General features: G+C 35.6%; 1 protein-coding gene across 1 annotated transcript in view; it reads right to left on the minus strand.

Annotated features, from left to right (window-relative positions):
• SNTG2 (syntrophin gamma 2) overlaps positions 1-14771 on the minus strand; it is a 232030-nt gene that overhangs the window by 43689 nt on the left and 173570 nt on the right. The window contains exon 11 of the mRNA XM_042890808.1: positions 8458-8496. Within this exon, the coding sequence (XP_042746742.1) occupies positions 8458-8496 (39 nt within the window). The remainder of the gene's footprint in view (positions 1-8457; positions 8497-14771) is intronic.

Here is a 14771-nt window from a genome sequence, read left to right on the forward strand (position 1 = left end):
TTCTTATCTATGACTGCAAGACGTTGGTAGCAGTGCCAAACATTATAGCCATGATTTAGTGTAGCACTTAATCTTCTATGTAATTCTCTTGAAAATGTATTTAGCTATCAACACAGAATGCATTTTTTGATTAGCTGCAGACATACTTTTGGGCATGTGCTCTAAGTTTTTTGCTGAAATGGAACTGCATTATTATTTTTATTAGTCACACAATACTGTGATCAGTCTTCCTGCAATATATCAGAATCAGCTTTAAAGTTGATTCTTCACATCAAAAAGAGGTGGTTTTCTTAACTACTAACATCCATAAAGTGAATGTTAAGTTGTCTCAAGGGTCGCTTGTAGAATCTCTTTCAACCTCAGACAAAAATGAATAATACAATAAATAATACAATAACACATCCTCTGAATTAGATTCTGGGAGAATTCAACCTCTTTCTGAGGGAAAGGTTCACTGAACTATTACAACATTCTAATATTGTATTTAACTTCTCATTCATCTAAATTCTTATGAAAAAATACATCAATATGAAATAAGGTAACCTATACTTCCTCAAAAACTAAACACTACTACTTCAGTTACATTTCAAATACATTGCTCTCTATATTAGTCTGCTTAATGGAAACAACTTACAAAACTTCAGTTTCAGGAAGAACTTACATAAAAATAAAAAAACAGCAAACAATGTATGATCAAAACAAACATTATACTAGAACCATTAAAAACATTGAGAACTTTTTTTGTTTCTAAATGTCATTATAATTCCCAAGAAATATAAGATCAACAGTTCTTCACTCTTTATTCCCTTAGGAACCTTTACTGAGCTTTGTCCTCATAGCTTGTGGAAGAAGGAAATAATTATATACTTCATAGTAGAAATAAGAAAAACACAGCCTGCTAATTTGTGTCTTACAAAAGAAAATATATATATATATCCACAAAAACAGGATGTGCTACTGCTCAATGTTATTTTAAAAGAATAAAACACCCATCAAAAATCTTTTAAATTACAAGATTGAAAAAGACAATGGAAAAGATACTAAGCAGTTTAGGTTTTTCTTCCTACTGAATAGAAAATACAGGAATATGACAAAACAGAAAATTAAAATGGAGAGAACAAACGAAAGCACACTATACAGGTATATGAAGGGGAAAACATGGTAAAAATATCTGGGAGGAAAAAACATAAAGAAGATACCAAATGTATGCTTGCCCCATCCCTGGAGGTGTTCAAGGCTAGACTGGATGGGGCTCTGGGCAGCCTGGTCTAGTATTAGATATGGAGGTTGGCAGCCGTGCATGTGGTAGGGGGTTGGAGTCTGTGGTTCCTTTCAACCCAAACCATTCTATGATTCCATGATAAGAAGAAAAAAAAAATGTTTTTAAAATTAAAGAAGGAAAATAGAATTTCCTTTATCAGAATCAGTGTTTGCTTAACTTCTGCATACATATATACATTTTTAAAAATGCAATTTTTTCAAATGGAAATAGCACACACACAAAAAAAATTCTGTTATTTGGACTGAATTCTGACATTTGAATTTTCAATGAGTAATTAGGCATTATACTATGAACTATACCATTCTCAGGACAGCTTTCACCATTCTATTTCCATACTACATAATCAATTTAAGACTACTATCTGATTCTGTATGGAAAATTACCCACAGATCATCAACGTATTATCAAGTTTCTACTGTGATCTAATATGAATAAGAAAAGTTCCTGTGGAAACAAAATGAACAACAGCACTCATTATGAGGAGACTTAACAAGTCAGTAACAAAATGTAATCCAATTCTAGCAGATAAATGGAACTTATTTATGCTTATTATTTTCCTACAGCAATAAGACATCTCAATGCTGTAATGACTGCAAACTTAACGTGTTACATTTAATAAATCCATCAGTACCTTTTGTATATAGTACTTACTGTTAAATTGTTACAAAAGAAAAATGAAGCCTAACAGTCACGAGAGAAATAAAGAAAGTCAAGTAGATCTCTGATGTATGAAAAGTCAAAACAGATGGGTACACTTGTATTATTAAAGTGAGATAAGAACCTACTACAGATGCCAGCTTGGCCTGCAGATCAAGAATCATTGTTGTTCCCTGATGCATCACAAAACAATACAAAACTAAGAAAGCAAAGAGAAGTACATCTTGAGATAACTTAGTAAATTGTTTATAGTCTTTTTGAAAACAAGTGGTAGAGCTTGTTTTGAAAAGAACACATACTGGAGTGATGACTCCCAGTCACAAGCAGTATCCCCCAGAGCTCGGTACTGGGGCTTCTATTTAACATCTTTATTAATGATCTTGATGAGGAGATTGAGTGCACCATCAGTAAGTTTGCAGTCGACACCAAGTTGGGAGGGAGTGTTGATTTAGCAGATGGTTGTTATTTAGGGTAGTATGTTTAGGTCATGGTTGGACTTGATGATCTTTAAGGTCTTTTCCAGCCTGAGCAATTCTATGATTCCGTAGAGGGAAGAAAAGCTAATAGATTTCCTGTATCTCTATGACCTTCTCTATCTGTCTTTCACATACATAAAGATTATTCAGAGTCTTATGTGTAGTGATAATTAGTTTACATCTTTACTTGTTTTAATAAGGAGGCAGTGAGTCTTGGGGCTGATGACACTAACTATATTCATAATAGTCTTCTTGCTCAGGTTAGGATCCAGAACACAAAGCTCACTCCTGAATGCAATAAATGGCATTTGAAAAAAATTCTTTCTGAGCACTACAGACAGTGGTAAACCAATAATATATGTACAATAGCTCCGAGCAATAGTGGCCCAACTACTGATCTGAGTTCGGTGGCCCTTCTACAGTGCACAGTTGCCTGTCATGTGACAGGAATGCCTGGTGAAAAGCAGGCAGCATGCAAATCAGTTTCCATGACTAAATATCAGTTGTATCTGTCCTGTGAGCAGATGTGAAAAAACAAAATGCATATCTCTACTCAGATGAAAATATTAATCTATTAGCGTTCTGTCAGACATCAAAATAGCTCTGTTAGAGCCCAGATTTTTCTCTTTGACAATATATAAGGGTCTTTCTGGAAAGAAGAGCCACACAGAATTACAGAACAGTTTTAGTCTGAGAGGGGTCTCTGGAGGTCATTCAGTCCAATATCCTGTTTTGTAGCCAATGTAAATAAGTTTGCTCAGCAACATGTTCATTTGAGTTTTAATTATCAACTTATAAAACATATAATATATGGCATAATAATTAATATGATTTGTTTTTTAATATCAAACAAAGATAGAGATTCCATAGCCTCTCTGAGCAACTTACTCTGGCGTTTGATGAAATTACCAGAAGTTTCAGTACTTGAGCACATTCACACCTTTTTCTGGGAGATTGTATTTGTTTAAATACTTAGTGATCTAGATGGGAAAACATTTGAGTTCTCTCACTGAATCTAGAGATCAAGAAAATGGCTATCAGCAAAACAAGACCCAGATTTTTAAAATCTGTTAGATCCAATTATAAATCCTTTTCCTTTCAGTTCAGTCACTTAAACTTTATGTCTGTGATATCAAACTGCTGAAGTTTTATCTTGACCTCTTAATACTGTACTTTCCCCCTATCTTTTCTTGTTAGTTCTTCCGGTTTAGTTTGTCATTTTTATGGACATCATTTCACAGAGTATTTCTGCAATTAGAATTAATTTTACCTGAATCGGAACATTCTTTTACCTAATTAGATTTCATTCTTAATTCGTGCTGCACAATAGTTCCTTTTCTCATTTCAAAAGCAACATTCATATCTCAGCAATATGTGCTCAAATCTTATTTAACTATCACGATCCTCCTTATTCTGTATTAGCAGATTTCCAGTTCTTTTTGTATTCTTGTATTATACTAAATCAGTAGGACCGTTTGCGTAGCAGGAACTATCTAAACTAATTAAAAATGGAAAATTCATGTTCTCATGCTTTTGGTCCTATTTTTCTATTTTATATCTTAACATATTACAACAACTAAAAAATATACCTAAAAAGCTATTCCCTTCCTCACCAAATACTCAAACTGTTTCTTCTGCCATTTCGGAAAAGGAAAAAAACTTTGAAAACACAGGTACTGCAAAAGTGTCTTCAAAGAAGAAAACTGATGAAAATATAGTCTTAGGTTCCTTTTACATGTTAAACAATGAAATAACAGTTCTACTTAAAAATCTGTTAAAATAATCTTAACTGGAGAATCATTCAGAAGGAGGACTGAACTGATAGTGTTAATCCAGTGAAATAGTTTTATAGTTCTATAATATTACTTGGAAAAGCAATAGGTTCTAAAAGCTGCAAAGAGCATACTCCGAGTTTTTCTGACAATGCACAAGACATACTCTAGTCTTTCTGACAAGGCATAAAGCAGAAAAATACAATAAAAAGGAGAATAAAGAACAATTGCAATTTTTCTTTAACAAATTCTAACAGCTAAGGAAGACAGCTTAACTAGAGAAAATGACTTCTGACTGAAGCCAGAACTATATTGTACTACACACTGCCAGAGAAATCACAGAAAAAGCTAAATGTTGGAAGAAGTAGTCTTCATTAGGGTAAGAAGCACTACTGACATGCACTTTTTTGAACATTTCAACTTAAATAGGAGTACATTTCCTTCACTGAATCTATTCTACATTTTTTAGAATCCAATGTTTAGAAACTTCACAATTTCAAAGAAAAAATTAGGATAAACTATTTCATTAACACAACACACACCAAACGGAAAATGTAAACACTGTGGAAACTGAGAAATGTGTGTATTGTAGACAATGTGTCACACTCCATGAAATAAGTTCAGAAACACAGTTGTATAATTTCTTGATTTGTTCTGGAAAGTCTGGCAAAGTTTGCCTACCTTTTCATCTGCAGCAAGCTTCTCTCAAAAATAAGCAAAATAATTATTTACCCCACAAAGGTACTACTACATAATAGCGAACTGATAGGTTAAAAAGTTCAAGTGCTTTGAAGTGGTACTTATATATTAGAATAAGTTGTATTTTCAGTGAAAGAGAAGAGGTCCGAGAAAAATCTTTGAAGCAGATCAAGAGAATTTCACTAGAATTCTCTTGCACAGCTGACCTCCCATGCAAAAGAAGTTAAAACAGCCACCAAGGAACATCTCAATTGTACTTTAAGTGGTTACTTTATGCTTGAAAGAATTTAGTTCTGCTGTCTTTTTACAGTTGCAAATTACAAAATTGTCTGTAAGAATCTAACTTCTCCAGACTAACAATTCAGACTTACTAATTTTATGAGCATATGCTACACTTTTAATTACAAGAGTATATGTAGGGTTCCTTTTAACTTGCAGCATGAAACCAAGAGAAAATGTTCATGGCATACCTGGGACAACAGTTAACAAGGAGGAATAACGGGAAAACTCTCCATATTTGAGAATCTCTTTACTCAGAATTAAGACCACATAGCATTAAAAACAGAGGGAAAAAGAGGCTTCTGATAAATGCAGTACATTACTTCTTCAAAATGCAAAGCCAATGATCTCCAGTAAAAGTAATTGCATAATTTCTCTAGGGCTTTGTTAGCTTTATGAATGATAAGAAAATCTCTTCCTTATGTCTAACATGAATTGCTTGCTGTAAATATATCAGACTTATTTTTTACCCTATCAAATTATTATTAGGTATAAAATCATTTACTATACACAAAAATTCAAATATTTTGTTCTGGGTTAATTAGAAAAAAACTAAAATTTCTTAAGTTCAAAACTAGGGAAAAACCACTGTGATCTAGAATACGTAGCTTGTGTGGCATAATTCCTTGCCTTTTGTACTTGATATCACTAAGCATTAAGTTAACACTCCTGAAAATTTCATTTATATCTCTGTGCTCTGTTCTTTAAGTATCAAAACCCCATTTCTTTCAGTGTTTCCACATAGGTCATGGATAACCTCTGGTCAGTATTTTCAGTATATCATCACATGCAGTATACCTGCCAAGGCCCTACAGCAAAACAACTTGCTTGTCTTGAAGTAATTTAGTACATACAGCCTTGAATGCTTACCTCTTTTTCCAAAGCCACAATGGAGACATGGTTGTGGAAGATGGCCAGCCTGGACTGACATTAAACTGACAAGGTAATACCTTGGGAAACTGTTGGACATTGCAGACAGCACAAGGGGAAAATCGCCTGGCTGCTCAAGCCCATGGCTAATAACAATGGGATAAACTAACAGGCCAGATAGATGAGTAAGGTGTTTTAGGAATTCTACTTGGGTAAACAATGTCAAAATATAGTAAAAAAGAGTACAAGCTAATTAACAGTGGAGGTGGTATCACAGTTCGTAGTTGAAATACCCAAAGAAATGAGAAAAAAACATAAAAAATAAGGACCAATGAATATATTAAAATTTAAACAGACTTTGACCAGCCTTTCTTATATCTCCAGGCCTCAAAAGAATAAACATCATCAAAAATTTCCTCATAGTGTAACTTGAGATTTAGTAATTTTTGTTTGTACTAATTGCAGTAACCATCTGTTGCAGTGACCTTTTAAGGTCAACTTAAAAGCCTTTTAAGAAGGCTGAGTTCTGATGTACTGCGTAGAAGACAAACATTTGTCTTTGTCTTTTTCTAACAGGTAAGTTTTGTTACCTATCTATCCCTTGCTGAGGCATCTTAATCTATGTCCTCTAGTCTTTCCTTGTCACATGCTGTGCTTTCATATTTGTTGTTTCCAACATATAAAATGGTGACTGTAAACATGCTTCATACTGAATAAAATAATGCACAATCTGGCTCAGCCCCCCTTTCTTCTGAGATCTACAGAGGTTATACAGCCACTTGGAGCCACAGCTTTAGCTGTGCTACTTACCAAATAACTTAAATTTTTATAATACCTGTATACCTGTTAATACTTGTACTTGCGGACAAACTGGCACAACACAGGCTGGGGTAACTCTCCATACAAGGGAATAACCCAGTGTTTGTTTCCGTCAGTCCTGTCTCAAATATTCAAGCCTGACATTAAAATTCTGATTCTGTTTTGTTATGCTCATACTCTGCACAGAAAAAGTGAGATAAGTATTACTTAATTTTAGGCACTTACTGTAGAGGCTAACCTAGGAGGTTTCTCTTCTAGCGATGAAAGGAAAGACAGAAAAAAGTTTCCTATAAGGAATAATTTAAAGAAGCAGTACCAAGTTCCTCATATGAATAACTCTGGAAGGGGATAATTTTCTGCACTGAGAGCCAGCTTACGGAGACTAACCTGCTAATTCAGGAAATCAAATGTCAGGCTGTATGACTGTCCTCAATATTTTTTAAAAAACAAGGAAGAACATGCCATTTCATATTCAATACTTTTTCCCCTACCTTTCGTAATCAACAGTTTTTCATACGGACTCGATTAATAATTAAAAACCATGGCAAAGAGATCAATTAAATGCTTCCTTCTTATACAGTGTAGTATTTATTTTGGTTTGGGGACAATTGCTGGCTATCTGCCATACACAGAATTAAAGAGTGCATTTTTTTTTCAGGTGCATTTTTTTTCGAATAGTGACACAAATATAAGAAAATAACATCATGTGTAAGAACATGTCAATAGTTAAATATTTCTAATAGCTTCTAGAAAAGTATGTAAATTTACAAGTACGTTTTACAAATGACAAATCAGTGACATATAAAAGAACATTCAATCTGCCATGCTAGTAACAATTATTTATTTATTCCCAGTAAGAAGCATTTTTGACTCAGTTTTTAATATCTGCAATAAAATTCTATAATAAATTACTTCAGTAAAACATTAAATATGGAAGATACTTTGCATCATTTTCAGTTTTTAATCCATAAACCAGCATTTTTTAGAAAGTGCAAGGATTGGGCTCCTTCTTCCTGAGTAATGGTTCAATGCCAGACTGATGCTGTGAAAGCACATATAAAGTGAAAATTTCCAATAAGACCTTCAAAGTGTTTCCCAAACTTACAGGATTAACCTGAAAAAAATGCTAAAATTACGTTTTACATAGTAAAAGAAAAAGATCTGAAGTAAGAAGGCTTCCCAGTTTGATAAATTCATTTGAGACTTCAGGACATTTGGCTAGCAGGAGCAGAATAAACAGCTCACCAGGCTGACCTTTAGAAGTCCCAGACAAAGGATGATGGCAAATATGCCATCTGCACAATATGACATGTTCAAAGCAGATTGGATCCATAACTTGTTGGCTAACTGTGCACTATGTGAGACTGAAGCACACGCTTAACTTGTCAGACTCACTGTGATTAGACTACACAGAAACACACTTGGTGCTTTCCAAGGTACAGTTGTAAGTTACACTGTACCCCTCTGTCATGTATATACATCATGTACTAAGTAGAATTTAATTCAGAACTTAAAACCATAGAAAACTTTCAGTGTTTGCTTACTGCAAATTTTGCAACTTAGCAATCATCAGAAAATGTGGATAACATAATGAAAGTCTTACCTGGTCTGAGGGAGAAGAGCATTTATTTGCCATTTTCATCTATAGAACAGAGAAGCAGAATACACAGTTATTAATAAACTGATGTAAAGTGTTTCTGTGATGCAGTTAGCACTGAGACAGTTACTAAACACTGCATTCACTTCCAAATAATAAGAAATTTAAAAATTCCATGCATAAATACTACATTATTGCTAAGTTTATAAAACAAAAGACTCAAAACTTTTCATAAAATCCTTAATAAAGATATGCATTTTTTAATTTAAGTTTTCCACTCTGTGTAAAAATATTATACTGTACACACCTTACTTACAGCATAAGACATGATTAGAGATGAAGCAAACATTGCTTAGAATTTCCTCTTAGTTTACCATTCAGTATAAATTACTTATCTTTCTTCTTGTTTACTGTTCAGATTAGAGTTAGTCTGATTTTAGATTTTCTTTGGCAGATACCATTTGCAGAGATGAGTGGTGGGCAAACCCTGGCAGATACTCTCTTATTTACGTGAAGTATTAGTAAGTATACTAACAGTATGAAATCTAAAAATAAGACTTAATTAGTGGAAATATACATTCCTCTACATGCAGGGATAAAGACTGCAAGAACCAGAAGGATGATGACTACCTCCAGTGACATTGTTGGCCTATGTTATAAACGGTGAAAGGTTTATGATAAATACCAAACGCTACAATTATGCATGGGAAAAGCTACAATTGATACAGGAAAAGAGCAGAAGAAATCCAGAATCTTGTCTTGTATCCTGGCAATAATAGATTTGTAAGATGAAATCTGGGGATAAGCAGAGCATGTTTGCAGTCACGTAGCTCTCAGCCTTCTTGCTTCCTTGTTACGCCAGGAAAAGGTTAAAAATAGGAAAAGCAGTAACACTTAAGGGTGAAGATAAAGACAGTTTAATAAGCAAAGGAAAAAGGAAAAAAAAAGAAGTGATCCAAAGGCAATCTCTCAGTGTCTGCTACAAGCAACCAGATGTCCAATTAGTCTCCCAGCAGTTATGGAAGAAAAACCACCCATCTTTTCCCACTAACCCATACTTATTGCTGAGCACAGCATTGATGGTATGGAATATCTCCTTCATCAGTGTAAGTTAGCTGTTCGAGCTATGACCCTTCACAGCTTCTTGCCCACTCCTTACTGAGGGTGGTTCAGATTGAGAAAAAGATAAATCCTTGATGCCCTAAAGGCACTGACTAGCACCAGCCAAAACACTGATATCAACACAGATTTAGCCACAAATGCAAATCACTGCACCATGAGGGCTGCAATGAAGAAAGTTAATTCCATCCAATCCGTGTCCTGAAAATATGCATGGAAGCAGCCAACAGGCTTTGTGTTACAACTAATTGCAGAGGTTTCAGGATGTGCCAGGGTTTGCAGGAATTCTTGTGGGCTCTCTGAAGCTGTTTAACTTGTTTATCGATACAATAACAATATACTGACCATGAGACTGTTGCTTATTTGGTTTTCACAAAGTACCATTGTTGAATGTAATGACATATACGTACACATGCACATGTAACTAATAGATGGTGAAAGAAAGCAGTTATTTTGCATAGAGTAAATTATCTATGACTGCAAACAAAATGGCCCTAGAACAAAACATGAAGTATAAGAGGAGTACAGGACGACAGCAGGAGCCTCTACTGTACACAGACTAAAACCAAGGCCCTTGGCTAGATGAAGTTATTGGTCAGCCCTAATCCATCATGGTCCATCAGGATTCCTTCTCTCTGAATATTTTTCAGCCTATTTATATTGAATTGAGTGGTCAAACAGAACAGGCATGCTGATGAGAACAGACATGTGGGGCTAACTGCACCTCAGGGGTTGAGTTGGCCAAGGCTGACCTGCTGGGACCCTGGGGCAGCTGCCATGCCTGGCTGTCACCCTGTGCTGTTGGGAGAGCTGATCAGACTCCCAGAGGGGCCCCACCATGCTCTGCTGCACCTTCCCACCATCCCAGAGGAAGAATGGGAACAACCACAACAGACATAGGGAACTGCCTGCAGTTCATGTGCACCACAGCAAAGACAAGGACAAAGGGAGAGGACTGAAGTGGGGCCTCTAGCATGGCTCCTCGCAGCTCTCACACACAGCTCTGACCACAGCAGCTCAAGCCATGGTCCTGCATGGACTTGGAGCCCTGGGGAGAGGAAAAGGTAGAAGAGCTTCTTGGTGATCTCAGGGCCCCGAGAGTATCAATACAGTGGGAACTCAAGAACCACACTCTGTAATGTGAGTATTTGTACAGGACATAAGGAAAAGACACCTGAAACACTGTAACATCAGTAAGAATACCATAAAACAATGCTCAACTTCAGCTACAGGTGATCTCCAGTGCTTCAGAAACAAACATATGCACAAAGTAACTACACAGGAGTCAAGCTACACAAGGAGAAAATATTACAATAATATAAACTAGTGCAGATAATCAGAACTAGTGGAGATCATATCTCTTTCACCCTCCTCTATGGTTCAGTCAAATTACTTCAGCACTCAATGTAACAGGAAGAATTTTGCTACCTTGTTTTTTATTTTACTATGTTCCAATAAGCCTGGAAACCTAAGCATGAGACAGGACATGCAGTTTTTCTGGTGAGTGAAGGAAGAGCATTCTCATCATCAGTCCAGATTCCTCCTGGTACAGGAAGCAATGCTTCCTATTCCACAGTGTTTCACTGCACAGCCTTAGCTCATTCCCTATTCAAAGCAGGGATGGCTGCAGCCCTAATGTAACTGAGGGGAGCAGAAAGATCTCCTTCTGCATCACGTTACATCAGGAGGAGAGAAAAGTATGCAGTCTCCACTTTGCAAGGCAGCAGGTGCTCTCTATATCCCTGCACAGCTGATGCACTTAGACAGGAATACAGATGGAATAGGCAACACCTTGCAGGGACTGCACGAGTTTTCAGCACTGCAGTGTAATAACTGGAAACATCAGGAGGGGCTAAAACCAAAACCTTGGATCTTCAAAGACAGCAGGCAACTTGGAAGCATTAAGCAACTGTAATTACTACACTGTTTTAAATGAATACATACAGGGCAGGAACGGAATGGGGATGAAATCACTCAGAACTACACACCTAGATCTAAATATCTCCCAGGTAGGGATTTATCTCACTATTGACAATGTTAAAAATAATAATAATAATAATTTTACATCTGATATACTATCTTTCTAGTCAGCAGAGAGAGAGATAAAGATCTTGACAGGTACCTATTTCTTCTTTTCTGCCTCTAAAAGGGTTGTACACAATTGCTTACTGTTTGTCTAAATTTAGGTGATGAAATTCCTATCCTTATTGACTTCCCTTTATAATCTCAATGGTTTGATAAGTAGCACTTTCAAACACGATTTTCTGAATTTAAAATTAAAAAAAAAAAAAGGCACCAAGAAAAAAGTATCACATTTTCATCCCATCAGTAAGACTGTTTGTAGTACTACCGAGACAGTCAAATTTTTATGTTGCTTCCTGTGTATTATAGACATTCAAGGATTTTATTTCCATCTGTATTTATCACACATATTATGTGTGTATGTTTAATGAAAGGAAGCCATCTGCCCTCTTTCTTTTTATATGTAAGTTCAAAGCTCATAATTCTTAAGTTAGAAATTTCTCTGTACAGTGATAGAATGTATCACTTATATACACCTGCACATTTAGGCATAGCAGAAAGTGTTTAAATACTACAACACGTCTTTTAAAAGAGGCAAATATTCCTGTCTTCAAACCAAATTTTAAATTTCTACCATCCTCCAGTGAAGCTGCTGGAATTATTTACAAAAACCATAAATACTGCTCACAGTGGCACAACTGTGTCTTAACTCACTCTCTTACCTGCTTGTAAATTACTCATCTATTTGTGATTAATGTACTGAAAAATAACAGCTTTAAAATATGCTGAAAAAATAGAAAAAAAACTTGAGAAAGTAGTAAATATAATAAGTCTTTTTAATGCAAATGAACTGACAGCATTAAATTTAGAATCATAGAATCACCAAGGTTGGAAAAGACCTACAAGATCATCCAGTCCAACCGTCCACCAAACACCAGTTTTTCCCATTAAACCATGCTCCTACACACAACATCTAAATGTTCTTGAATACCTCCAGGGTTGGTGACTCTACCACCTCCCCATGCAGCCCATTCCAGCATCTGACCACTTTTTTGGAAAAGGTATTTCTTTTTTTAGGTGGCTTTTTTTTTTTTTTTTTTTTTTTTTTTTTTAAAAAAAATAAAAAAAAAAAAAAAAAAAAAAAAAAAATAAGATCCATGAGTAAAGCTTTATTTGTTGAATAGCTGGCTACCTGAATGGTGCAAAGCAGAGAGAGAACTTATTCTAAAGAAGTCATGTAAAAATCATCCCCAGCTCAGCACTGCCACCTCATCCTACAAAGAACCTTCTAAGTAAGCAAATAAGAACAGGAGTGAGAAGCAGATGCAGACTAAGTTGTCTCCTGTGCTTTTGAATTTGGCAGTTTCTGTTTTCAATCTCCCCTCAGTTTCTTCAACTATACCTCCTCCTGCGAGAAAAGAGGTGCATGAAGAAATAAATATGAGGTTCTGATTCACCGAAGGTAAATGTGGAAAGCTTGGGGAATACTGAGAAGCTTGGGGATTGAAACACAAATGGCAATGATGGGGAAGATTCATGTGGGTGTAACAGCATGTGAAATACAACAATATGAACAGATTGGTGAATAATTTGGAGCAAGGGTTCTTAGCAAAGGCAATCCACTGCTTGTATTACTGTTATCAGGAGATTTCCCTAGCTGAAAGTACAAGGCATTGATCAATAAGCAGGGCTGGAAAGACACCCTTACCACTTTCACTGTGTTGTAACATTCCCCGTGCTTCTGTGTTTTATAAGAACTATCTATCTCACAGCTTAGTACCAGAATCATTATTTCTCATCTACTGATTAACTCTTGCTAGATATACTAGCATCCTGGTGTAGCAACCTTACACAGCAATGACTCTCCACATCTTCATTATTGAAAGACAATTTCTCCTTTCTATTTTATCCCCAGACAGCTTGCCTTTGCAAAGAAGTTAGATGTTTTAGTACTTCAAAAGAGTAGTCTGACATTAGCAGAAGTGTCATGTTTTGGTAGTTATTTTTATACTGCCTACAATAAGGTTGTCTTCTGGCATAACCAGGAGATCTGACAGAGAGCTAGCTGTTGTTGAACAAGACTGCTAAGTGGCAAAGTGGCAAAATAAATTATATAGAGAAAAGCGTGGCATGAAAGAGAGGGTGCCTGGCACTATGAGCAATTTAAGAACTAAAATTCAAAACGAAATTATTCAAAATGGTATGCAAAAGTACATGAGAAATGTATATAAAAGAGTAGCATTAACAGGCATAACTGAATTAAGAATGATTAAGCTGCAGGCAGACTGGATCAAGTCATGAAATGAATATTAGCAAAATCTAAAAATGACCAGAAGTAAAATAGAAGAATAGAAAATATTGTTTAAATACTTAGCAATAGAACTAGTAAGAACACTGGCATTCTTTATGCCAACAGTATCAGTGAGAAGGTCCATTGTGATTGAGTATTAAGCAAATAATTCATGTGAAGATATAAAGGCATGGGACAATAAAAATATTTTAAGTATTTGGAAAACAATTGAATTCAATGTCGGCAAAATAAATAAATTAACTTTTAAGTAGATAAGGGATAATGTGAAGTAGTTTTTCAACAGGTAGTGATTCTCTTCAAGGACTACAGGACAGATGCAGAAGGAAAAAGGTAGGAGGAACTTCAGATTTCTGAACGATGATAACAGCAGTAACATTTTGTGAAATGATAACAGTGAGGTAATAAAAAGCATCCAGAAGACTAGAAGACTATTCCAAGGGCCTTGCCCTTTTTGCTGTGGTGTCAAACACTCTGTGTCCCTTGCCCCTTAGAGGTGGGGAGCAGTCTCTTGCTGTATTTTGCTATACACTTAAGGGGTACTCCAACCTCATCTTCTTGGTCTTAAAAAAAGTAGTATGCAATGAAATAGATACTATTATGATATTACACCTCCTGTTTTGATTATTAGTAATTAAAACAGCACAATGTGGAGACCAGTCCAGTCACAGCACAGGCTACACATGTGACAGAGCCTGTCAAGCGCTAAATTGAAGAAATTTACTCTTTTCTAATGTGATTTGTACAGACTTTATATCTGACTGAGAACAGTGAATGCATTAATTTTTCAAGTTTAAAAAGAAACACACACAACAGCTTTCTTCCCTGAACGGCCACTTAGAAGAACACCAGGTGGACTACTTTGTTTACA

Source organism: Lagopus leucura, unplaced genomic scaffold, assembly GCF_019238085.1.
Source record: "Lagopus leucura isolate 7727_CA_CO unplaced genomic scaffold, USGS_WTPT01 Super-Scaffold_73, whole genome shotgun sequence".
Classification (NCBI taxonomy): Eukaryota; Metazoa; Chordata; class Aves; order Galliformes; family Phasianidae; genus Lagopus; species Lagopus leucura.